This window comes from Strigops habroptila, chromosome 5 (genome assembly GCF_004027225.2).
Source record: "Strigops habroptila isolate Jane chromosome 5, bStrHab1.2.pri, whole genome shotgun sequence".
Taxonomy (NCBI): Eukaryota; Metazoa; Chordata; class Aves; order Psittaciformes; family Psittacidae; genus Strigops; species Strigops habroptila.
The window spans coordinates 49,066,723-49,093,708 of NC_044281.2; the positions used below are offsets into that span (position 1 = coordinate 49,066,723).

The following is a 26,986-nucleotide window of genomic DNA, read 5'->3' on the forward strand; positions in this document are numbered from 1 at the left end:
TTGTCAGTGTTATTTTTTCAAAATGGAATGATAATTTCAGGTCAATTAGAATTGCTGTTGTTTAATTTTACAGTATTTAGAGCTGAGGACTCCAATACACACAGACACCTGACTGAGTTTGTTGGTCTGGATATTGAAATGGCTTTTAACTATCACTATCATGAAGTGGTAGATGAGATTGCAGATACGTTGGTGCAGATATTCAAGGGACTTCAGGAAAGGTAATGAAAGCATTTCAATTTCATGAGCAACTTTGTTTGTGATCTCTTGCATTGTGGTATGAAATGGGTGTTTTATCCTAAGCTTGTCAGGTAATCAGTAGTAATCTGATTTACAACAGAACTTCAAAACATTTTTGCTTTACTCTTAACTAATTTTTTGTGCCTGATTTTTAAAGTTCACTCAAACCATAGGGCAGTAAACTATTTTTAGCCCAAGTTGCATCTCCTAGAATATGCTAACTTGCACTAAGAAAACTTTTTCACTGTTGGACTTCCTAACAGAAATGATCCATCATTAATTTAAAACATCCTTCTTTTTGTGCCACTACAGGTAAACTGATTGTTAGATTTTGAAATTAATATTTGCTATCTAAGAAAGTTTTTCTGATTTAAATTTATTGTAACAGCCTGCATCTCTGCCATGAAAGCAGCAAAGATTATTTTCTGTTATTCACAGTCTAACTCATTGAAAAGCCAGGTCAGAAGTTTAGGAGGTGGTTTTCATTTGCTTATAAATTAGCCTATCTTGCAAGCAGAAGTGCAAATCTTTTCATCTGTGTAGCAGGAATTTTATCTTTTATATTTAAAATAGGGTATTACTTAAAGGAGAACTCCAGTAAATACTACAAATCAAAGGGATGATTTCTTAATGTCTTTACTGGGAAAATTTGACCTAGTCAATTATTTCTTACAAAAGGTATAAAACAGAAGCAGTAGTAAAATATTAACGTGTATATCATTGAAGTAGATGCATTAATTTACATGAAACATTTCATTAGGATTGTACAGTTTCTCCAGAAGTGGCTATAAAACAGTTTTTTATGTTGCAAGAGGGACCTCTTGTGGCAAAATTGTATTGCCATTGCAAAATCATTACTGGATGCAACGAGAGTAAATTTCTTGACTGTTTTGTATTTTGCTTCTGTTCTTGTTTCCTTGTATATAGATTCCAAACTGAAATTCAGACAGTGAACAAACAGTTCCCCTGTGAGCCATTTAAGTTTTTGGAGCCAACTCTGAGGCTGGAATACCGTGAAGCTGTGGCCATGCTTAGAGAGGCTGGTATTGAGATGGGTGATGAAGAAGATCTGAGGTACTTTGGCAGTACACAAATGTGTCAGTCTTGTGAAAGTGTCAGGTTTATACTGTTCAACTGACAGCGCTCAAGAAGGAACCACAAGCTTATAGAGGAATAAACAGTACTCATATCCAACTTTCTTGACAAAAAAATGAAAAGGATATGAAAATAGTCCTTCCTTTTAACGTGGACTATATGTACAAACTCTGAAATCCAAAATAAAATAACTTAAAACATAAAGTGAGAGTAACTTGAACCTTCTAAGCATAAGAAGCACTTGGTTTTTTAACAGTTGCGGTCCTTCATGTGAATTGTCATGTCTTTGAATAGAATTAAACAAAAAGATTCTTCTAGTCTTAAGGTCTTTCTTGTCAGTAACACATTCTCACTTCTTTCCACCTCTTAGGAAAAAGATTAAGCAAATATGATTGCATTCCCATTGATTTACCAGAAGATGGGTTTAACTAACTGATTATGTATAAACTTCTAAAAAGACACTTAATAAATTAAAAGGTTTCTGTTCTTCCCTATAGTATATCCAGTACCATTAGGATAATGTATGATTTTACAGTTAAACGATCTGTGTGTTGAGGAAGTTTCAATCATAAGAGTTTGATAGAGCAAATTAATTTATTCAGCAACTGCTTATGATATTTCTCAATTAATTGTGCCTAAGAAGAAATGGCTGCACAGGGTATGTGCCAGTAGGAAATAGAGTACACAATTCTTCAGTAATCAGAATACTGGTGATTAGCAAGTAGTCATATTAAGAGGAAAAATATCTTTAGGTGTCAGTTAATTTAAGAGTTTTCTAGGACCAATACAAAATATTTAGGAACAGAAATAAATATACTTTATTTCTGAAATATGTCTGCACAATCTAAAGCATTCAGAAACAAGTACTAGATTTTCTAAAGGGTAGGGTACATCAAATCTGTAGCTTGAAATCTTCTTAGCCTTGTGAAGCATATAATCGGCACAAGTTTAAATCACTTAATTTTAATGGTGATAACTCTTTTTCAGCACACCTAATGAAAAGCTCCTGGGACGCCTGGTAAAGGAAAAGGTAACAATTCTTTTAGAATAAATACATTTGTGATTGAATCTGAAACCTGATGTCATGGAGTCATTGGGCTGGGATAAATGCCTCCTTCATGTAAAACAACTCTTTACACACTGATCGAGAATACAGTATCTCAGAACATGCAGAAGTTGTGGAGAGTTTGTGATTAGCATAAGCATTTTTTAATTCTTGACTCATTCCCATTTTGTTGCTGCTTATTTAATTACAGATAGTTTTGTGTTTAACATAATAAGCTGTTTCAAATAATTTTCAATCTTTTGTATTTATTTCTATCATCTGTTATACTGAGTACACCGAACAGGATACTACATTCCAAACCCAGGTCTCAACATAATTAAAAACAAACAAACAAACAAACCAGATTTTAACTAAATTTATAGGAGACGAGATCTCTGGGAAAAAAATATGTACCTGTTACTACAGCAAAACATTTTACTGCTAAACATTTGTAAATTTACACAGGTAGTACTGGAAACCTGAAAAATCATACACGACTTTTATTGATAAGTATTTTTTTTTAAGATAATAGTGTTAAATTTGTGGAAAGATATTGGAAGATCTTTTTTCTTCTATTTCAAAGATTCACAACAGTGGTTATGTCTTGTCTTTTAATTTGCTCTTTACATCCTTTTCTCTTGTACTAACTTTTAAATTACCTTCTTTTAGTATGACACGGACTTCTATATTCTTGACAAATATCCTCTTGCTGTGAGGCCTTTTTATACAATGCCAGACCCAGTAAATCCTGTAAGTAAAATTCTTTGTTGTTGTTAGTGGGGTTTTTTTCAGTTTAAATTATTTCATGTAAGGGTAACTTGACGAAATTAGATAAAGTGTATTTCTGTGATCTGCTGTTATAATTAAAATTCTGATAATAAGATTAGGTCAGTGTTATATGACTTGTAAAATATTTATAGTTACTCTTCGCTGATGAAAACATACCAGAAAGAAGCAAAATCTAGCTAAAGCTGGGAGAGCTTTATGGAGAGATCTCCATGGTCAGAGCACTGCTGTCGTCACTAAAAAGAGGCAAAAACATTCTTCCAGGGTAACAGACACTTTAACAGAAAATATGCTTTTTAAAAAAAGTTAAAAATTCCCCAGTTCATTCCTAAATTCAGGGTAAATATCTTCAGAGCATCTTTTGCTAGGATAACTACATGCAAATGTAATATTTTTTCAGAGGGCATGTGCATGAACTTCAGTTTTTAAAATCAACTCTAGTTTAACGAGAGGAGCAAAAGGGCTGTAATTCCTGGGCAGACTCCAGATACATTGCACTCTTACTGCCCAACTTTGAGTAAGTGAAGTTATTGGGAGGTGCACATTTGCCACCTAAGGATGGAGCACCTGTAGGCAGGAAATAAACTCATCTTTGTTTTTCCAGAAAAACTCTAACTCTTACGATATGTTCATGAGAGGGGAAGAGATCTTGTCTGGAGCACAGAGAATTCACGATCCTCAGCTGCTGACAGAAAGAGCCCAGCATCACGGCATTGGTAACAAGTCATACAACATGAAACTGAATTTAAAAGAATACAAGTCATGATTGGATTTGTTTCCTTTAGAGGAAGAATTTGGGGCAGAATTTGTGATGTGGCGGTAGTGCTAAAATCATAGTGCTGTTTCATTGTTAATGCATCTAATTCTGTTTAATCATTTTAATCTAGAGTGGGGCTATTAAGAAAATAGTTTCCCAGCAACACCTTGATAAAAAGAAATTGTTTCCAAGGACTTTATAGAGAATGTAATGCAGGAAATATTTTCAACAGAATGAGGGTAGACAAATAAGTCTCCTTCAGTCGTGCCTCTCTGTACTGAACTGAGCAAATAAGCAAAGTGTCCCTTGGTGAAATTTAAAAAAATAAATGAAATAAATCTCAGCCGGGACAAGGCCAGCTAACAGTAGAAGGGTAAAAGAGTAAATCAGGTGATCACAAGAGTAAACTGTAGGTTCGAATTATGCTTTCAGTGAATGACAAAAAAGGAGTAGCTCCCACTGTAGCAAGACGGGAAAATAGTTGCTAAATCTTTACTTTCTTACTGCAGTTTATTCAAGAAATCACCATTTTCTGTAAGTCACATGAACAGTTGGGCCTAGCTCTTACTCAGTTCTAGAATTTCTTCCCTAAATTATTAACAGCATTATAAAATCAAAACTGTTATAATCATAATTTCTAGATAGTCCCGGATAATTAATTTGTTCGATGAGTAAAACCACACTGTTAGTTTGTAAGTTAAACTGGTAAATTTTTTGTTGTGTTTGCAGTCCTCTAGTCACTTGTATGTTTGGCTTGGGATTCATTAAGCAGTTGAGAAACTTGTCTTTTTCCTGTCTAGATTTGGAGAAAATAAAGGCTTATATCGACTCCTTTCGTTTTGGTGCACCTCCACATGCAGGTGGTGGAATAGGTAAGTATATGTATTTTATTTTGTTCTGTGTTGGCCTGAGCTTGATTTAAACTGCTCAGTCTCAAGCAGGGCTTAATATAAAATGGGGAATAGTAGCCTTATTAGGCAAATGCATGGAGCTGTTTATGATGGAGAAATTAAAATCAGAATGGCACAATCTGGCAAGTTTAAAAAGCAGGTGATCACAAGAAAAAGTGCCCATTTATTAGCCAGGCACATCACTTTCAAATTTGACCACTGAGGAAAATTTAAGGAAGCAAGAAAATACTGTGTTATGTGTGGATTTATCATTGCCTACTAATACCAGAAGCCACTGGTCTTTTAGTGCATTTGATGAAGCTGTTATACAGTGAGAAGTAAGTGATTGCTTCTGTCACCTTCAGTGATTTGACTGAATATCACTGATCAGTTTGGCTCATGCTAATGGTTTCAGCAAAGGTATTGAGGCTTCGTGTCTTGGGTATGAGTATTTTGCATATTAAAATGAGAAAAAAATAGGGCTTAGGTATCTTAATTATAAAAATTTACAGTTATGCACATTGCTTCCATTAGCAGGATGAAACTGTTCATGCATGTGGAAATAGTCCTCATCAATAAACACAATCATTTATTTGATTCAGTCTTTCTGCCTTTATTTTTGTAAAGTATATTTAGTACATTCTCAGCATGTTCTCAGAGCAACTGTCTAAGTTTGCCTTCAGTAAATGCATTACATCTATGATATGCTATTGAGACGTTTTGAAATACCTACAATATGATCTACATCTACCTACACCTATGATTATGCAGTACTTGGGAGCCAGAGGAGATGCAGCATTTGCTGCTGATCCAAAATCATTTAGGCCAGTCAGAACTAATATCAAGGAAGCTGAAGCGACATCTCTTCCGCAGAGTAAATGCTCCACACGGCATATCCCGGAGGTCAAGCCAAGTACCAGCCAAACAGGAGATGCCGAGAGAATTAATGCTGGTTTCTAGCTGTTTCAGATGGAAACATTAACACAGGAGCAGGCAGTGTGTGAAAACTAGCATGTATATCGGGATCATCTCAGCATGGCTGGGGTGCATATGTAGCCCCACAGATTAGGAAGTTTTTCCATGTTCCACAGTACACACATAATAATCTCTAAGATTTCAGGAAGGAATAAGACAATCACTACTGAAATATTTATTATTGTAGAAGATATCAGCGGATAGTTACACAGATATTGCTGAATCTACATTTTTGTACTCTAGAAAGTTTGGAATAAGCTTCCCCAACTGTAGGTTTTTTTTGTTGTGGCTTATGGCACTTAATGTCTCTTACTCTGAAACTCTTAAGACTGGTCTGGGCTATGTTGCTGTTTACTGTATTTAACACAGGGTTTTCCCAATTACCCACCTCCCATTTCAGTGTTCTTATACCATCTTTCTTGAATGTCCAAAGTGACTCAGAGCAGGGTTGAGTCTCTAGTGCCATTGCTTATTGATACACATTCCAAATGAAGTCTGCATCGTGGTATGTAAAATGCCTGGTTTTGGTTCTACTTTCTGTAGTCAGAGGTGCTAATGCATACATCCCAGTCTTTGGTCACACTACTGTGTGAGATTGACTGTAGGTATAGAATACCAGGTTGGAAGGGACTCATCTGGTCCAAATACCTTTTTAAGAGTTTCAAACAAAAGAGTGACTATGCTGATGGGTTTTTTTTCATTTGTTGTAGGGCTGGAAAGAGTAACCATGCTGTACCTAGGGCTGCATAATGTTCGTCAGACCTCCATGTTCCCACGGGATCCCAAACGACTGACACCCTAACGTGAGCTGCTTTTGAAAGTTTGAGATGGTTTGCCCTGCAGATATGATACGATTGCAAGCATTTTCCCTGCTACTGATGAACCTGTATTGATTTGAGTATTGTAAAATGCATTAAAAAAAAAAGAAAAAGAACATCTCATTTCCTAAAGTGCCATAATATTTTTTTTATCTTTAGCTCTTTATTTAAAAGATAATATTTTAACAGATCAGGACTCTTTGTATTGGAAACTGTGCATTGATTTGAGCATTTGATTTGAGCATTGTAATATCCATTTAAAAAAAAAAAATCTTATTTCCTTAAGTGCCACAGTATTTTATTTTTTTTGTTACCCTTAGCTGTTTATTTAAAAGACAGTACTTTAACAGATCAGGACTCTTTGTATTGGAAACTGTGCACATTTTTAATGAAAATGTGATACATCGAGTTAGTATTCTGGTGTCACATTAAATTGTATCATGTTTCTAAACATTTTAATAAATTATGCAATAAAAATTCTGCTATTTTAATTTATGTCAGCAAAATTGAATATCGTGAAGTAAATTTCCAAGTCGGGAGGAAACCAGGCAGTTGTTAATTTACATGAGTGTTAGGTAGAGAAGCAGGTGAGAAAAGGAACATTCTTACAAAAAAATCTTCATATGAAGTTGTGAAAATAGATTGAAATAAATCTCTCAAAGTAGATTAGATACAATGTCCGTCTTTCTGGGTTTTGCTCTGTATCCTCACAAGATAATAATGAATAATTGATCAAGACTCTGGTTGGTTGGTTGGTTGGTTGGTTTTTAATGATGCAGTAACTGCCTAAAGTTTAAGTTTGTTTCTTTTTTTTTAATCTTCTTTCCCTCTCCCCTTTTTTTTTAAAAAAAGTTGCACACAAGCCATAGGCCTGTTCTTTATGTTACTATTTGACAGAAGGTTACACACACTCATAGAATACACAAGGATATGTAATACTCTCAGAAAATAAATGAAGGGTGAGTTTGAGAGCAGGTCAGCCTCTAGGATAACAGACAAATCAAATCAGCAATGATTTACTGTATCTGTTTCCAATGAAAGAAAAGCAAATAATGTAAGCCAGCCTATTTCAGGGTTTGTTTTTTTCACTTGTAAATGCTGCGAACAGCCCCGTTGTTGTACATCTAGAGAATTGAGTGTTTCTGGAAGTCAGAGTACTTCTAAAATTCTATCTAGACATCCTTTTTCTCAAATGAATCACTTACTTGAACCTCCTCAATTTGCAGTGATGTGCAAAGCTACTTCTCTTCCTCCTCCCAACCCAAAGTATGTGCCCTGCATTTGGAGAGGAACCAGTGTCTTTGAACTTTCCTTTTACAGACTGCATCTGATAGTTGTTTTTCAAATTTAAAACGTTTTTGTAAGTGTGGCTGCCAAAGAGCAAAGAGATTACGTTCCTTACTTGGGCATTGCAATGGAGTTACTCTAATATTCATACATATTTGTAATTCCTGACCTAATTTTTGCTTAACATTTTACATTATAAAGTTTTATTAGGAGGTATGGTTTAGACAGTCTGTGTTATTATTGCTACCTTGATTTTTAAATGTCAGAGAAGTCACATATTGCTTATGCTACAAAAAGGTCAGCGAGGCTGTGTATAAATTGTGTAGAATTTCACAAAAGGGCAAATCATCTTTTGCAGCTGCCATTGAACAAGACTTAATTCTAATGTTTTGTGACAAGAGTTCTCCATTAGAAAACAATCATACTAAAGGTCAGTTAGGTGAAGTAATGGAAATGTAAAAGTTAAACTTAGTTTAGAAGTCACACAACTCAAGGAATAAAATACTTTGCAGCTTTGCTTATGAGTCTGATGTAATTAATTTACCATTGAATTTTCCCCAAATTATTAACTTTAAAATCTTACAGTGTACCCAGTTGTACTTTATAAAGCTAAGTGGATTATAAACACGTCTTATCACCACAGACTTACTAGTGAAGTTTCAGAACAGTTGTTTATTCAGCCAAGCCAACTGGAATTAATTTAATTACCTTTATTCATATAGAACTGGCAGTGTATCCCACATCAGAAGCGCATCCTTCTAATAAAGAGCAAAATTACTCACATTTCATGCCAACAAAAAAACCTGTTTCTTGCTCTAGATTTGGCAGCAAGTTTTGTGCATATGTTCCTGTAACAACTGTGCTTATGCCCCATGCAAGGGTTATTTGAGCTCATGTTGTTTGATTTATTCACACTAGCTGCACAAGAATGAGAATTCGGATGGAGGCCCTAATTCCTTTGTATGCAGAATCCTTTCATGCAGTTCTTCTTAGCTAACTGAAAATAATTATCATCATGAATCAAAATGCATTTGTCTTCAGTGTAATCTTAATGGGATACTTCAGTGGGAGCTGCACATTATTAGAACTTTTTTTGAAACCTTGCAAATAAATAGTAATTTCAGAACTTTATGTTGCTCTGATAGGTGGCGACCCTGGTTTGGTAGTTCTGGAAAAAATCAAACCTGTATAGTTGTGTATTTCCAGTAACGTGCAGGAAGTTCAGCATTTTACATGGGAGTTCATGCTGCCGCTTCTCCACCAGTTAAAATGTTTTGGGTTTTTTTTTTTCTCTCTTTCATGACCTACAGTGGTAGTTACAGTTGTACAGTTTTTTAAACTAAGGAACTATAAGGGATATTGGTAAGGGAGTCATCTGCTTAAAGCAGTCTGCTTCTGAAGTTTAATTACAGCATTTTACTGTGAAAACCCATCTGTGTTCACTGAGCTGTCTGAATCTGCCCAGCAGGAAGAAGGAGGACTTGGGCTGTTTTTTTGGAAGTGAAGTGCAGGACTGGCTCCGGTTGGCTGCATGCACCTCTTGGGGGTTAAGCTGGGTGGGCAGTTTAGCACCACAGCTGCTCGTTCCCTGCCCACTGGGCCAGGGGAAGAGAAAGGAATTGTAAAAGCAGGAGAACTTCGTGCTTCCACCCAAGGCCATTCAATTCCTGGTGCGTTGGACACCCCTCCAGGTAAAAGCAAACTGTGGCCTGCGCTCTGCTGATGAAGGGATGGAGGAGAACGCATTAGCAACATCCATTGTGGCACACTGCTTGGCTGCTGTGGACTCCACCTCATACTGGGTTTCCAGCATGTCCCACATGGTGGTACGATTTCATCCAGGCCACAGGAGTCCACTGCTAGCTTCCACCCCATGCACCCTGCACCTGCCACAGCTCCCCTTTGAGCATGTTCCTGTGTGCCAAAAAGAGAGAGCCTGGAAAAATAGCATGTTTTCTTGACAGCCATCTCTAAAGTCCACAACTTGTCCAAACACTATTTATTCACTATTCCTTGTTCGGGTGTTATGCTTATTTGCATGCAGGGTGGAGGCAGACTTTTTTCTATATGGAATTTATTCACTGGAAGTTTTTAAAAATTACCAAGTTCAACTATTTTCTTATTTTCTTTGGATTTAAAAGAGCATGCAAGCATTGGGCACTTTTTCTTCTACTTTTGTACCTCTTTAACCCTTAGCTGTCTTGAAACAGAAAAAAACCAACCAACCAACCAAAAATCTCAAAAAGCTGTAATTATGCTCCAAAGCACAACAGTCTGCATTAAAATAAGACTAATCTAGCCAGAAACATTACTCTAACCACCACAGTGAAAAGTGAGTGAACCATGCAGAGCTGAATCTTGATACACCCCCAAAAAAACCCAAATTGCCAGGCAGCCTTTCCATTGTGCAATTAGAACAAGTCTCTGTTCGCTATATGGCAAGTGCATTGTAATACAAAACAATGCTACTGCAGGAAGGTTGTGCTGCTGGGACTTTTTAAAGGCTTTCCGAACTGAGTAGAAGTCAGACCTTAGCTGCATTAATTACAGCAAAGTTCCCAGTTTAGGCAGAGATTAATGACTTCGCAGGTGGCAGAGCAGTTTTAAGCAATTTTTCATAGATACTGAAATGGTTCCTGCTGGCAGGCATCATGTGCCACCAGCTGCTGTTCGGTAATGGCTGTCAGCCATGCCATCGCTTGGCATATGCTACTTTATGCTATTCTACCCATTAGCCTGTTACAAACAATGAGCCAAGTGTCCAAACTTGGGCCTGACCCTCACCCAGCTTAAATTACACCCTGTTCACTGGAGGCTAGTCCTTCAGAAGCTCAGGTGTAGCCTACCCAGTGGGTCTCTGTCAGTAGCACGCTGCCCAAGACACCTCCTGCACACAGCTAAGGGGCTTCCATGGCTTTGAGCCTCCTCAGGAGTGTGCTGGCTGCACTGGCAGTTTTGTAGCTGGCCTGCTTCTTCAGGAAACCAGCGGCCTGCTCAAGTTCACTGCAGCTAAAAGACTACACTGAGACCACCACAGCAGACACCTACATGTTTATGGGACACGTCTTTCTGCCTGTGGAGGCCGAAGTCCTCCACTGCATCGACAAGCTTATTGACAAAGCCAACCAACCAGCCCCTCTGGCAGGTAGTGAAAGCCAAAGACACTGCTGGGAGCGGAGTGCTGACGGCCGGGGCTGGTACCCAGGCCACCCGACGCTTCCCGGCGCGTTGCCGGGCGGCCCGCCGGCATTTACCCGCTGAGCCTTTCCCTCTCCGGGCACGGATCCGCCTCCCGCCGCCGGCCCAGTCCGGGCACAAACCCCACCCTCAGCCCCGGCGCGCCCCGCGCCTTTGGCGCGAAAACGCCCGTGAGGGAAGGGGGAGCTGGGCCGTAGGGGCGGGGCTCTGCGGGACGGCGGCCGCCGATTGGCCGGCGCGGCCGCGCGCGTGCGGCGCGCTGTGGCGCGAACCGCGGTGGGGCCGGGCCGGGGTCTGAGCAGCGGTCGGGATGGACCTGGCGGTGGCGGCGGGGAACGCGGGCGCGGCGCAGCAGCACCAGCAGCTCCGCGATGAGGTGGCCGAGAAGTGCCAGAAGTTGTTCCAGGACTTCTTAGAGGAGTAAGTGGAATGGGCCGGGCCCGGCGGAAGCGGGCAGGGCCGCTAGGAGGCGGCGGGCCGCTAGCGGCGCAGAGGGAGCCGCCATTTGGGTGAATCCTGTCAGTCAGTGCCTGTCACCGCAATCCGCCGTTTCAGTCGGGAAAGCTCTCCCGTCCTCTGAGGCACTGCCCTGCCGTGAGGTGTGTGCCTTGCAAGGGGTGTAGGAGGGGAGCACGGTGCTCCCTTGGCTGGCAAAATCCTCCTCAGAGAGCTTTTTGCGGGCACTTAGTTAGGTGCGTTTGGCCCCTTGCAACGAAGTTTTGTGACAGCCAGGGTGAAAATCCTTTTCAGGGCTGGGTTGTTGACACTTTAGTACATCTGACTTCCCGCATTTTGCTTCCCAAGAGGCCTGTCAGCAGCAAACAAGGGAACTGTTAGCATCACCTTGAGGAAACCAAACCCGGTTTGCTGGTGCAGAGTCGTTGTTAAACCATAAATAAGTTTCTGTGGGGCAAACCTGCTGTACGAACTGCAGACCCGGTGCGTCTGTGCCGGGCGGTTGATAGAACAGATGCAGCAAGGGGGCGGAAGAAGTATTGTTGGAAAGATGTTTGCAAGGGACTGTGGGATGCCGTCGTTCTCCTGCACACTCCTCAGTGTGTGTGATCCTTTCCTTCGCCTTGTCTCCTGAATTCAGAAGTATTTGATTGCGTTCGATTGCTGCCTGATGTGTAACTGTGAAACGTTTTCCTGAATCACTTTCAGATTCCAGAACAGCGATGGGGAGGTCAAATACTTGCGTGATGCTGAAGAACTGATTCGACCAGAGCGGAACACTTTGGTCGTAAGCTTTGTGGATTTGGAGCAGTTCAATCAGCAGCTCTCTACCACTATTCAGGAGGAATTTTACAGGTAAGGTGTACAGATTACCTGAGAGCTTAGCAATGCTGTGGTCTCAGGCCTGTAACATCTTTTACATGTTATATAAAAAATGAAAGGTTTCTCTGCTTCTGTATCCTGAAAACACATTTAAGAATTTTATTTTCTCTTTACTGGATCAGAACTTATTTCTCAATGGATTTCTCTCTGGGAACCCTTAGCTAACTGGGCAACTGCATTTATTCTGATGAAGAAGTAGGTGGTCAATACAGGAATATGGAATAAACTCTAGAACTTCTTGCTCTGAAAATATTTTGTGAGTCAGTGGCTTATTTTGAGGATCTACTTAATATAGGGATAACAGTGTCATAAAACGAGACTTTAAAAAGTCAGTTTTCAGACAGTAAAGCAAATGGCATTATTATGCAGTAATCGCACACTTAGCATATTTAGATTAGATTTTGTGTGTTCCTACAATAATAGGGCAGTAAAAGCCAGAACCTGGAAATGTATAATACAAGCCTTTGATGTAGTCTAAAGCAAAGAAGGCATTTTTGATAACTTTAAAGTTTGAACTTCTTTTCTGTATTTCAGGGTTTACCCTTACCTCTGCCGAGCAGTAAAAACTTTTGCCAAAGACCATGGAAATGTTCCTTCAAACAAGGATTTTTATGTTGCATTCCAAGATCTGCCTACCAGGCTCAAGTAAGATGATCACTAATTCCAAAAACTTGTGCATTTTTACTAGTGGAAAAGAAGTGTCAAAACATACTGAAAATGTTTCAGTAGTACAGTTGACCAATACAATTATGCAGAAGTTTCCTGATCTTGTGCAGGTTATCTTTTGAAACATTGTTTCACAAATGAAAAATACTCAGATACTTATATTTGTTGTATTCCACAAACAGATGTAACTTCTTGTATTTAAAGTATGATTTAGAGTATGTTGCTGTTGAAGTACTAGTAAAGTAACTTTTGCAGTGGTCTGACCTTTAGTATTAATCCAAAAGTTCATGTATAATCATAAAATGAGAATATATGCTAGTAACTTTGCTGCTTCTGTCTGTTAAAACTGTTCTTTAGCCACAGGCTGAATGAAACTATGTTGCATGTTAGTACTTGGGTGGTACCCTGGGCCTAAAAAATGCCAACTCAAGAATTTAATCCTTTTGAATTTCTGTTTTAAACAGAATCCGAGAACTAACTTCAGCAAAAATCGGCTCGCTGATGCGTATCAGTGGACAGGTGGTGCGTACCCACCCAGTCCACCCTGAGCTTGTAAGTGGAACCTTCATGTGCCTCGACTGCCAGACAGTGATTAAAGATGTGGAACAGCAATTTAAATACACGCAGCCAAACATCTGCAGAAACCCAGTCTGTGCCAATAGGAGGAGATTCCTGCTGGACACAAACAAATCAAGATTTGTTGATTTCCAAAAGGTACTGTGGTGAGGTTGGGGGGTGATGACAAATACAAATGATGTTCCTGTGGTAGCTGGAAGGCGTTGCTTGTATTGCTGCACGTTGAAGACAGTTAATTCTGTTTCTGTCCGTATCAAGAAAAGACAAGAAAAAGCACTGGACTTTATGCAAATAGTTTCTTTCTATGGAAGGCTTATGTTTCAGCATGGGAAATTACGAATATTATCAAAGCAGTTTTGTTGTATGATGTTTATTGTCTAACTAAGCCACTGAAAACCCACATATTCGAGCCACTGCTAGTTTCACGTTGCAAGTACGTCATGTGTAGTTGTTTCATAGGAGTATGAAAAGAGGTGTCTTTTAATATCTGCAGTGTTTTACTGTTCCCGATTGATTTGCTCTACCAAATCCTCAGCACTTCACATCCTGCAATAATATTTTGTGTCAATCACATTAACCGGACTCTTCAAGTTGCTTTTCCTAGCCCTCAGAATTGCCATTGTGGCCCCTTGTGTATCCTCTTAAGTTTCTCCAAGACTCCTCAGATACTGATTAGTGAAGGGATTTTTTATTGTTTGTCTTATTGTAGGAGAAATTTCATGGTTGATGTGGGTGGCAGCAGTCAAAGGCTGTGTTTGTTAGCAGCTGAGCTTTTGAAACAGTTTCAAATTTGGCGACATTTGCTAAGTGCCTAATATTCTCTCCCTCCGCAGGTTCGCATTCAGGAGACACAGGCCGAGCTGCCTCGTGGTAGCATTCCCCGCAGCGTGGAAGTGATCTTGCGTGCAGAAGCAGTGGAGTCTGCTCAGGCAGGTGACAAATGTGACTTCACGGGGTCACTGATTGTCGTGCCTGATGTGTCCCAGCTCTCAACACCAGGTTTGTTGCTACTGCTCATGACCTTGATGAGATGTCCTTCCCACTTGTTCTGGGAACTGCTGTTTTGACTCCCACTGTAATGACAGGGGTGCGCGCAGAAACCAGCTCCCGGGTGAGCGGGACAGAGGGCTATGAAGCTGAAGGTGTCCGAGGACTTCGTGCCCTTGGAGTCAGAGAGCTGTCATATAAGCTAGTCTTTCTAGCTTGTTACGTTGCACCAACAAATCCACGGGTGAGTCTGGGAAAAAAAAACCAAACATTTTAAAGGTATTGATGGTTTGTGCTCTGTATGGCTTTACCTCAGATTAGGGAGTGGGAATTGGTAAAGCTACATTTGCGTGTGTATCACCTTCCTGTGCATTTGACTGTCTTTATATACTGATTAGATTTATGCAGCAGGATTTTTTTATTTATCTTTATTGCTCATAGCAGTTTTCACACTAGATGTGATTATTTGCCAATGTTATCAATCTATCAGTTCTAAAGAGGTAACTGATCCATTTATTTGTGTTCAGCTTTCATCCATTTCTGCAGCATTTGCTTTTCCTCCAGGAAATCCTGGAGGATTGTTTCATTTTGTCATAGGGAAAACAGCGATCCTTGTTGTTCCCTCTGGTTTATCACATAACCTCTTGGGATGTTAATACAGCATAATAAGTAATATTGACTATGGCTGGGTTTTAGCATGGTATGATATTTTAATCTACAATTCTGCTAGCAGCTTTACCATCACATATGATAAAATCAGCATCTGTTTTTTTCTGAGTATAAAGGTTTCCTGCCTCATTCCAGAATAATGAAGACTTTGTAAGTTCCAGTTATTGAAGAATGCTTACAAAGGCAAATTTTAGCCAGAGGAACCCGTACTGGTTTACTTGCTTTTTAATCTGTGGACAAGCATCTCCTTTTGGTCTTCAAAGTAACTGAAGTTGCACTCCTTTGATTTTGCCCCCTAGGAAATTGTCTATTTGTTTTTAAAGGTATAAGGCAATGAGCTTCCTTAGCCTAAGGTCAGCTTTTCTGAATGTGTTCCTCCCGTTCACCTTACAGAGCAAGTTTTTGTAACCTGCTGTCTGCAGTACTTGTATTCAGTAGTGACCAAGTTACTACTTTGTTTGTTTCCTTTTTTCAGTTTGGTGGAAAAGAGCTCCGAGATGAAGAGCAGACTGCAGAAAGCATTAAAAATCAAATGTCCGTGAAAGAGTGGGAAAAGGTTTTCGAAATGAGCCAAGATAAGAACCTTTACCATAATCTGTGTACCAGCCTCTTCCCCACTATCCATGGTAAGAGTCCAGTTGTTGCCTCCGAGAGAGAAGATGTCACTTGTGAAAATACTAACTCTTTGCTGTCTGTATACTGCCATTTTGGGAAAACTTGAGAGCCAACTACCACTAACTCTCCCCTCCAGCACTGGTTATGCTGGAAAAAGAGAACCTATTTCCTGAGTACTCACTATGGTTAATCATTAAGGCCTTCAAGATTAGTCAGAATGGTTGGGTTTGCTATTGGGTGATCTACCAAACACTACAGCTGACTGTTGGATATGAGCTCTGTTTTATATGGGCTTCTTTCAGAAGATTTAAGGCTTCCAAATAGTTGTATGCTCTTGTACATGCATGTGTGTGTTTGCAGTTCTTTTTGGCTCAGAGCTTGTTTGAGGGATTACATTGATTATGTCTGAGAAGTTTGATCAGCTGAATTTGGTTCATATTCTGAGCCTCTGTAGCGTAAAGGAATTCAGCTGCTTTCTGAGTCTTTCTGCCCTGAAACTAAATCAAGCACGTAAATGTGTATAAGAGGATGTTTAGCAAATAGGTAAATTCTGAGCAGATGTGCCTAAATGCTCTAAAATTCTAGTCAGGTGAAGTTTCTTTCAAATAGGAAGACTGTGGTGTGTTCTTTTGGATTTTTAGTTGAGTTGTCTGTTCTGGGGCAGGTAATGATGAAGTGAAACGTGGGGTCCTGCTGATGCTTTTTGGAGGAGTTCCTAAGACCACTTCAGAAGGCACTTCATTGCGTGGGGACATCAATGTGTGTGTGGTTGGTGATCCAAGTACAGCCAAGAGTCAATTTCTGAAGTAAGCATCTCATTAAAACAGAGTATTTAAACATTGTCCAGAGTGACTAGAGCTATAAATGTGTACTGTGCCCTTTCCATGTTAAGCAGAGGAAAGGGAAGTAAAACATTTAAGAATATTTTCCAGGAATTGTTTGGATGTGGTTGAAGTATTTGAACAGGGCTGAAGCAAACTCAAGTCCCTGTGATAATTGGAAAGAATGAATTAAGACTTTTTTTTTTTTAGGTACTTATGAAAGTATTAATTTCTACATTTTTTCAAATGACATTGTATATTACAGTACAGAATTTATTTCACATCTAAAATAAATATCAAAGGCAGATGAAATAATGATTCTCCCCCCATTTTTAGCTTAGTCAAAATTGATAGGTTTCAACACTTTGGACAAATAGGCAACCGTTAGCTCTGAAAAATAATTATGAAACAAATATGGTTTATGCTACATCTTATAATGCTTTTTAATTGGAAATTCTATTCAATATGGTTTTATTTTGTCACACTGTTCATTTACTTCAGCTTCATGGAGAACGATGCAGAGGTCCTTGCAGCATACACTGCAATTCAGAAATCTAGAGGCACCATAAAAGTTGCCTTAGGCTGCCTGTGGTCAGTCTCGCTGCTTCTTGCTATGAGGCCATTTATTCCCTTGTGCTGTTTTTTCCCTTGTCCTTAAGGAGCTGTGTTAGCTTGTGAAGTCAGCAGAAAACTTGTGGGAAAAGGTCTGGATTATTTTTCCTGCTGGTGTAACCACAGGTGAATAACAGAGTGAGAGACTGCAGTGAGAGACTGCAGTTAGATAAGGGTTAGTTTCCGAGGCTTGCTCAAACATCATCAAAGGTGAGAGTGCCTACCTACATATTAATTGCTTCCTGAAGGAAGGAACAAGTCATGGCCTGAGAGATCGAAAGCAGCTCTGTATTACAGTTGTCTTGTTTGTGCAAGTTTTAATTGGACTTTAAGTTTGTTCCTCGCTATTATTTCTCTCCATAGGCATGTGGATGAGTTCAGTCCTCGTGCTGTATACACCAGTGGAAAAGCCTCCAGTGCTGCTGGTCTGACAGCGGCCGTTGTGAAAGATGAAGAATCTCATGAATTTGTCATTGAAGCTGGAGCACTGATGCTGGCGGATAATGTGAGTCCGGGGACTAGGGTACCTGTGTCCCTGGAGTGGTTTTGATTAATGACAAAGACTGCCAAATTGTCTTAAAGATGCTTTTTTTCCCCCCAAAGTGATTGAATTTGGGTGACCTACTATTTTTTATTCTTCCACTGCAGGGGGTTTGTTGCATTGATGAATTTGACAAAATGGAAGTGCGGGACCAAGTAGCCATTCATGAAGCAATGGAGCAGCAGACTATATCCATTACTAAAGCAGGAGTGAAGGTAGTTTGCGCTATTCCTTGGATTGTCTAGTCTGTATGATCAGTGAACTGTTTGTTACAGGTACTGATCTAGCATCATCTGTCAGATTTTCATTTCAGCTGCCTTCATTGTGGCAGGACAGTGATCACTTGCCTGCAAAGTTTTTGTGTCACATACCCCCCAAAAGATCAGAAATGTTACTGAAAGGGAAGAGAAATGTAGTAGAAGACAGGAAACAAAATGAGAAAATCCTAACCTTGAAGTAACCCTGAAAGAGGATATAGATTTGTGCATGTTTGTAGAAGTGTGTATTTGCACTGTTAGAAATTTAGTGTTGTGAGAAGCAATTTTAAGAGCTTGTTTCAGTATTGTTGGCAAGAGTGTGACAGTGTTAAAATATTGATACATCAAACTGTTTCTTGGGGCCAAGACCTGGTTAGAAAGAGCTGGTTAGAAGAATTTGGGTTCTTCTGTGGAGTGATTGCTGTAATACCTCCATTGAAACATTATCTAAAAGGTGTTATGCTGACCATTCAAATTGTAATGAGCTGATTTAGTAAGTAGTCACAGACATTCTGTTCTTCTCTTTTAATACATATTTTTCATTGCCAGGCTACCTTGAATGCCAGGACCTCCATTTTGGCTGCAGCAAACCCAGTTGGCGGGCACTATGACAGATCCAAGTCACTGAAACAGAATATAAACCTGTCAGCTCCCATCATGTCTCGTTTTGATCTCTTCTTCATTCTTGTCGATGAATGTAATGAGGTAATTTTAAGAAACTGTCAGATAATTTATGTCAGAAAATACCTCTGGAGGTTTCTAGTCTAACCTCACGCTCGAAGCAGATCATTGAGAACAGGTTGCCAAGACTTTGACCTGGTGAGTTTTGAGTATCTCCAAGGATGAGGATTCTGCAGTCTCTCTAGGGTCCTACTGCAATGTTTGACAACTTTAAAAAATAATTTAAAAAATAATAACTTTTATATTTCATCAGAATTGCTCATGGTTCAGTTTGTGTCAGTTGCCTCTTGTCAATCTGTAATTCTAAGAACAATCTGGCTCCATCACATCTATACTCACCAATGAGGCTGTTGCTTTCTTTTCAAGCTGAACAGATCCAGTTTTTTCAGCCTCTCCTCATACATCATGTGCTCCTGCCCTCTGACCATCTTGGTGCCATCTGCAATTTTAAGTGAAGCTGATCTCATGCAAGTTTCTTGCTTCTGCTTTTCTTCTCTGTGTGCAAAGTTAAAAGCTGGCAGTACAAATTTGAACATGCTCTGTTGAACACAAGGATACTGCCTTTTCAGTTTGTAGTGATTTGATCTGCAAATTTAACACCGTTAGTCATTTTTACAAATTGCTGATCAGTAATGCTAAGGCTGCTGCCACCTGTCTATGTGGCATTTGCCTTAGGAACGCATGAGATATAGCAAGGTTAATGTTGGTTCAGCACTATTCTCTCCACCGTTTTGCTCAGTGATTATCTAACTAAGAAGGGACTGATGAAAGAGGCAGAGTAGGCTGAAAAAGAAGAAAACAGTTCCCACGCTGCAAAGTGCTGCTTTCTGCGTGTTCTATGGCTAACTTGTAACCCAGGGGAGTTTCAAGAGGTTATAAATTCTGTAACTGTCTTTTGTCCTTTCTCTGCTATGTTTCCTTCTATTAAAAACCTCTCTGGCGTTCTCCTGCATCTTCTGGCAGAGAGTCTGGCTTCTGGGAAGACTAACTCTGCCATGACGATTGCAAGTGAGGGAGGGGAATGGGAAGGAAGAATATGGCTGCTGTTTTGATATTTGGCTGATGTTGTGAAAGTGGTCTGACAGAGCAATAATATCCCAGGTTACAGATTACGCCATTGCCAGACGCATAGTGGATCTGCATTCCAGAGTAGAAGAATCTGTTGATCGCGTCTATTCATTAGATGATATCAGAAGGTATCTGCTGTTTGCAAGACAGTTTAAACCAAAGGTAATTCTATTTTCCTGTGTAAGTTGTTCTGTATGAGGGAGATCCAAAGGAACAGTCCCTGTGTAGCATGTTTTTTTACTGGCAAATTCAAAGACACTTAGTGTAGTGTTCTCAAGAAAAGAGCCATAAACATAGTTATTATCTAGAAACATAACATAATTCTGGAGCTATGTACTTTTGGGGTTTTTTGTAACTCCAGAAACCCAGCCAGCCTAACTGAGACTGTTTCAATCAGTAGTCTTAACTATTTGGTGGCAGTTCTTAACCTCTGAACAATCGAGGGCTTGTTTCATAGCTTTCTCCTACCTCAAGGGCATGGGTTATTCAACACAGCTGCTGCAGAGATTTTTGTATTTCATTGATGTATTGCTTAATGTCTTTATCTTAAAAGGGTATTGTTCCTCAATATTTCTTTGCTTTCGTTGTGGTAAAATACAGAACATGGGAAACTAGTCTAAGCACAAATTTCTGTGGTCTATCCAAATAGCAGCTTGGAGGGGCTGTGCGTTATGTTTTTCAGAAGTTCTTCTAATATAGTTCCTCTCAAATGGAAGGAGAGGACACCCTCCCTTACGGAGTTTTGAAAACTCCCATTTCATTTCCATGTGGCGAGGAGTTTGTTTTCCAGCTGGATCTGTATGTGTGCAGGTAGATTCAGGCTAGAAAGTATGTACACAAAGCTGTAGTAAGTGTTAGTATATGGAGTGTATGCTTGTGTGTACATTTGCATGCAGAACGAGAGGTAGACAAACATGGAACAATCCAGTAGACACAGACATGAATTATGCCTAGAAGCAAGTCAGTGGAACAGCAAAATAGAAAATATCAAAAATCTGCTGTGAAATAATTAGTGTTTCAATGTACTTACTGTAATATCATTGTTGCTATAATAATTATTACAATATAATTTTAACATAATATGATTGTCATTATATTTATCTGTAATATGTGTAGCATAGAATATTTTGGAGAAAAGCAATAGCTAGTACAAAAGAGTCTGGGGACTGCTAATCTAATGCAAGAAGAATAATACTTTTAACATGGCAAACTGTCATGCTGTCTGATGTCACAAAGATATCTAAGGAATCCGAGGACTTTATAGTGGAGCAGTATAAACGACTACGGCAGCGTGATGGCTCTGGAGTTACAAAGTCATCCTGGAGAATCACAGTGCGACAACTGGAAAGCATGATTCGGCTGTCTGAAGCTATGGCCCGTATGCACTGCTGTGATGAGGTACCAGGTTTTCCAGGAAAGTTTAAGTGTTTATATAAATGTTGTGGGAGCTCTGGCTGTGCTGTTTGGCTATGTAATGTACATATTCAAATCCTGCGGGTGAAGAGGAGAGCTTGGATCATGTTTTCGCTTGTGATGTTGTCATAGTCTGAATTTGTATGCCAGCAATACTGTTTTTAAGGTATGTCTTGTAAAACGCAGATCAGCTGGTCCAAACTGAGAACTTTTTGCATTACAGTTGTATCAGCAGTCTCAGCCCGTTACCTGTCAAATCATGACAAATAGGGGCTATGTGACACATGCAGTGATAGAAACTTGCTCACTGGTTGTGTAAGAAGGACACCCATTGGGTTCTTTTTAGTTAAATTTAGCTTACACAGAAATAGATGGCTTTTAGCTTACGGCTCAGCTAGAGATGATTTTTCCAGGTTTTGCTTTTAAATTCCGGAGGAGAGTCTTATTAATTACTTTTTTTTTTTTTTCCTTTTTTTCCATGTTGTTTCTGTTCAGACCCATTTCTTTTCTGTTTCTTGCTCCACTGACCTTTCTTCAAAATGTTCTTGGCTTAAGTAAAAATTTTATCAACTCCACATGATCACTAAATCCTGACAGGTTCATCAGGCTGCTTATTCCCTCGATAACCTTGTGTGAACTCAAGGACTTGTAGTAGGATATAATTTGACTTGTAGAGTCTTTTGCTTCTTAGGATTAAGCAGGTGAGATAGGTAAAAAAACCCTTTGTCAGAGGTGAGTTTCTGTAGCTATCGGGGGGGATAAAAAGCTTTAAACACTAGCTCTTAGCCACCATGCCTGTTTAATACATAGGGTTTTTTTCAAATCTTACCCAGGTTCACCCAAAACATGTGAAGGAAGCTTTCAGGCTTTTAAACAAGTCCATCATTAGAGTTGAGACTCCTGACATCAATTTGGACCAAGATGATGAACAGCAAATGGAGGATCAAGAGGAGCAAGATGGAGTCAATGGTAAACTACTCATAGAGAATTTTTTCAAAGGGGAAGGTACTTCCAGCCTTTACAGCTTACCTTTTTTGAGTATATGCTTCTCTTCAGTTTCTCACCCGTTTCTCATCTAAGGACTCTTGACTCCTACTTTTAACTCCCTTCTTCAGCCTCCTTGTGGGTCCACTCACCTAGTTGGTCAATGCAACACTTTTCAGTGGATCAGAGTATTAAACAGTTAAAAGATGTTACGGATTTAAACCTGAGCATGTATCCAAACAGGTGAGGCAGAAGCTCCAGCTGGGGTCAACGGTGTAGTGAATGGGATCAACGGCCATTCTGAGGACATGAACAAGGGTGCTGCACCCAAAGCTTCTCTTAGACTGGGCTTCACTGAGTATCAACGAATTTCTAATCTGCTGGTGCTGCACCTCAGGAAAGCAGAGGAAGGCAAGTGTCTTTTTGTTAAAAACATGGCAGACCCTGAGTTCAGGGAGCAACTGTTACTACATCTCTGCTGTTGCACTTGGGATTTTCACTCCTGCTGAGACCAAACTTGTTAGGTCAGGTGTGAACCTGTACACATGTGGCTAAACTACATCTGATGATACAGATAAAACTTCTAGCTCTGGTAATTTAGTCTTTTGTTGAAACCCAGGAAGTCAAGTAGCATGTCAACAGAGCAGATCCAGGAAAGGGATTGTAGCATTTACTGATTTAACCTAGCTAGATGAGTCAGCAGCAGTGAAAATTGTAGCAAGACCTTTAATGTGTGCCAGCAGCCACAGCCTAAAATATATACTTAACCAAATAGCTGCAATGTGCCAAATAGCCGCTTCATTTCTTGAGAAGATGAAATATTTCTCTTGCAATGAGGCTGTAATGAAATGCAGCAGTTGTCTCATATTATATACCAATGCTACAAAGTTTTGGAAGGGTGTGGAGACTACAGTACATGTTCAAAATGCTGAGTACATGTAGAAGGATGACTTCTTCAGCATTGTGTGATAGTGATTTTATTTTGCCCTCACTTGGAGGAAACTGGTATGAGACCCTACGACTGCTTTTTCTTGAAGCTGATGTAGTAGCTAGGCTGCTCAGTTGATTTGTAAGCTACTTGGATGCATAGAACTGAAAGCTTCAATTCTCAGTCTAGATTAATATCTCCAATTAAACCATAATACAACAGCATCCTGTACAAACAGAAGAAAGTCTGATGTTTCTTGAACATCTTAAAAAGCATGTTTCTCTTTTCAGCATTGTAAATGTTAACATATAAATGCTTTTCTCTTACACTTTGAATCCTATCTTGCTGCTGCTATGTTTATGCAAATTATTATCTTTGCAGAAGAAGATGATTCATCATTAAAGAAGAGTGAACTTATTAATTGGTATCTAAAGGAAATTGAATCTGAAATAGAATCTGAAGAAGAACTAATAAATAAAAAGAAGATCATCGAGAGAATCATTCACCGACTTACGCATTATGTATGTATAGAGATGTGTGGATAGTGAAAAAAGGTTTTAACTTACATGGTGCAGTGATTCATTTCTAACAGAATACATTCCTAATTCAAGAAATATGTTTTGTGCTTTCATGTTGTTGACTGATGCAGTATAAATACCTTATTTGTTTAAAACCTGTTAAAATAGAGAAAACAGTGAAAGAAGTTAGAGATATGTACAAGTAAAAATTCAAACCACCATATTATGTCCTTATAGAAGTGGAAGTGATATTTTTCTGTATTTCTGTAATGTTAGCTATACATTAGGATACAGCAATAAAAAAATTCAGTTTATTCAATGGATAACTAAGTCATGAGGGCACTAGGGCAGTTTGGAGGACAAAATATGAAAATATAAAATACTTCTCACTTTTAAAGACACAAAACCACTTCGATTGAGGTGTTCCCAGAAAGCATACAACATGTAAGAGTTTTCCACTGAATGTAATTGTTAAGATTAGGAACCTGTTAAAGAGGGAGTTCACAATTAAAAGGGTTAAATAATTTATCAACAAGAGCTGCTACCAGTATAAAAAGGAGATGCCTTTCATAAAGCACAAACAAATCTTTCTGTTCCATTTGAATACAAATTTTTGTCTGTTGCAGGACCATATTCTGATAGAACTGTCCCAGTCAGGCCTGAGAGGATCCAGAGAAGAGGAGACTTTTGATGAAGATCCATACCTGGTTGTCAACCCAAACTACCTGCTGGAAGACTAAGGGCTGAGAACTGGATTGCAGAGCTGCCTGGTTACTTGTTGGAAAATGCATTCTTTTCTTTCAAGGGTTGCTATACTATAGCTAACATCCTCAATTCGTATGAATGCTTTACTGTGGAATGTGCCAGTGTGCAGTTAGTAATACATGATTTCTCATTGACATTGAGCATACCTGGAAAGTTTTTAAAGAAATTACGCATATATTAATTTTGTTACTAGTTCTGGGTTTCAGTGCCATCATCCAGATACAGAGGAGAATCATGCAGATGCTTCTGTTTTAAGCAAGAGGAATTTTGCATTGTCCTTCTATTGTACTTAGAATTTCTATGCTATACTTTTTTACTCTTTTTTCTTATTGACATAAATAAAAGATTGTTAAATGTCTGGAGATGTCTGGGGGTGGATTTGTTGTCACTCACGTGTGGGATTGCTGTTTTCTATGCCTATGCTTTGAGGCTGAAAAAATAGCGATCTAAATGTTTAATGTCTTCAGAAAGGTTAAATCTCTTGGGTAACAGATGCTGGTTTTTATGAAGATTTTTACCTTCCATTAATGGATAATGAGAAACTCTGATTGCTTCTCTTTCTTTTTAGATGGACTAAAGATGTGCATGTTCATGTTGCATACGTAAAATAGAAAATTGAAAATAGCCAAGCCCAAAGCAAGGCTTAAAGTCAGGAGGTCAGAAACCCCCATCTTGATGAATGTCTTGACTTGTAAGTGAACTGAAAACTGCCATCATTTGTGAGGGATTTTTAAGACTGTATTTGTAAACTTGTTTGTAGATTTTTCCATAAGAAATTTTTACTTAAATTTCTGTTGTCCTCTATTTGCTGTATGCTATGAGATTAATAATCTATTAAGAATTAAAAATACCTGAATATTTTTCTTAGCCTGATACCAGCACCTAAGCCACATTTTCTAATAGCATGAAAGATACCAAAGCTATATGGTTTAAGTATAAATAGTGTGAAATAACTTTCTGAAGCAGGTCCAGAAATGAAGCTGATTCGTAAGACAGTTGTCTTTTTCCTGTTAGTCTCTCCCAGCTTTGGAGAGATAGGCCTTGTTCTAACTAAGCATATCATTAAGGATAACAGTTATATTTAAGGAATGGAAAGAATCATAAATATTTATTACCAACAACACTATCCCACCACTGGGCACTATCTCACTAACTCTGGCTGCAGTAACTTCTTTCCACTATTTCTTTTTACATAAATTGCATCTTGGCAAATGCTATGTTTTGTTAAAAACCGCAACCCACCTGCAACAACAGTTTGATGTTATTCTATATTGCTCATTTACTTTCAAAATAAGGACAGGAAGATGTTTGTGCTTCATTATGTATTTCTCCCTTCCCTCCCTGCACTCTTAGTTTGATAATAAATATTCTTCACATGGGAGAAAGTATTTTTTCTGCTTCTCTTTCCCCAGTTCTATATGCTTCATAGGCTAGAAGGGGTGTTTTCTTTTGAGTTAACGCTGCTCTACTGAAAAATAAGCAGCAGGTGGTGCTGTAAAGTTCCTATTCAAACTTGTTATTCGAACATGGGGTGGGGAGGGGCGGATAGAGTATGCAGTTGTTCAGAACACTAAGCACAACGTTTCAGCAGTGTTTTCAGCTTTTCAAGACTTCCTAAAAAAAGAACATCCAGGAATCAACCAAGGTCAAAGTACACAGGTTACAATCCCTGTGTAAGCTATAAGATTGGCTATTTGAGTAATAGCAAATGTTTAGAGATGTTTTCTACTATAACTGAAAGATAATACTTCTTGACAGAGCAAGTAAGTTGCCCAGATGATTCCAGGTAAGCTGTAAACAAAAAGCCAGTTATTAAACTTGGAGATGCAACTGATATTTCAATACAGTTATGTAGAATTTTGTGGTTAGTTGATCTAAACACATTTTGTATCTAGACATCGTGTTCTCAGCTCTTCAGTTTTGCTGTATTTGAATGTTGAAAAGTCGAGTTCTCTCTTCCCTGCAGCAGTTCAGGTAGGTGATCTGTATGTGTCCACCCTGCTGAGAGAGCGTGCGTTTTCGAGGCTGACGGAAGGAGTACTTTGGAAAGCAATAAAATGATATTCAAGTTCCTTGATGTTATTGGGACGCACATTGTGGCTGCTGCCTGAATTCATGTAATACCCACTTTTCCAAGTGGGAGAGATGCTACATCTCAGATTTCCTTTGTGCACCCAAGAATTAGAGCACAACCTGCCTCTTGCAGTCCTGCACACCTTGAGCTGTGATGAAAAGCATTGTCTGTTTTATCTTCCCCTAAAACGGAGGCAGTATCAGCACATGTCAATTGATGTCAAGCTAAAAGGGGAACCTGAGCATTTCAGAAAATGTTTCCACATGACCTTTTTCCAACTCATTGTTTGACAGTGATTTTTGTATTCATCCATTTGTTCATCTTTTGGTTAAAGGTCCTGATTTGTTACCATTTGTTATCATATTCAGTGTCAGCTAATTCT

At 39.1% G+C, this 26,986-nt stretch overlaps 2 protein-coding genes across 3 annotated transcripts in view; both read left to right on the top strand.

Moving 5' to 3' along the window:
- Positions 1-8,410, top strand: part of DARS1 (aspartyl-tRNA synthetase 1) — a 43,460-nt gene extending 35,050 nt beyond the window's left edge. For both annotated transcript variants that reach the window (XM_030487882.1, XM_030487883.1), the window contains 7 exons: positions 74-221; positions 1,168-1,314; positions 2,323-2,365; positions 3,050-3,130; positions 3,771-3,882; positions 4,724-4,795; positions 6,499-8,410. In XM_030487882.1, the coding sequence (XP_030343742.1) occupies positions 74-221; positions 1,168-1,314; positions 2,323-2,365; positions 3,050-3,130; positions 3,771-3,882; positions 4,724-4,795; positions 6,499-6,590 (695 nt within the window). In that variant the 3' untranslated portion in view covers positions 6,591-8,410. The remainder of the gene's footprint in view (positions 1-73; positions 222-1,167; positions 1,315-2,322; positions 2,366-3,049; positions 3,131-3,770; positions 3,883-4,723; positions 4,796-6,498) is intronic.
- A 2,909-nt stretch (positions 8,411-11,319) lies between these two features.
- MCM6 (minichromosome maintenance complex component 6) lies at positions 11,320-25,378 on the top strand. Its single transcript, XM_030487881.2, has 17 exons — positions 11,320-11,511; positions 12,256-12,402; positions 12,964-13,074; positions 13,560-13,809; positions 14,505-14,670; positions 14,757-14,902; positions 15,803-15,953; positions 16,607-16,748; positions 17,739-17,880; positions 18,024-18,131; positions 18,723-18,878; positions 19,956-20,084; positions 21,159-21,320; positions 22,169-22,304; positions 22,563-22,730; positions 23,629-23,768; positions 24,392-25,378. Exons 1-17 carry the CDS (start codon positions 11,402-11,404, stop codon positions 24,503-24,505), a joined length of 2,478 nt encoding a protein of 825 aa, XP_030343741.1. The 5' UTR covers positions 11,320-11,401; the 3' UTR covers positions 24,506-25,378.
- The last annotated feature ends 1,608 nt before the right edge of the window (positions 25,379-26,986 follow it).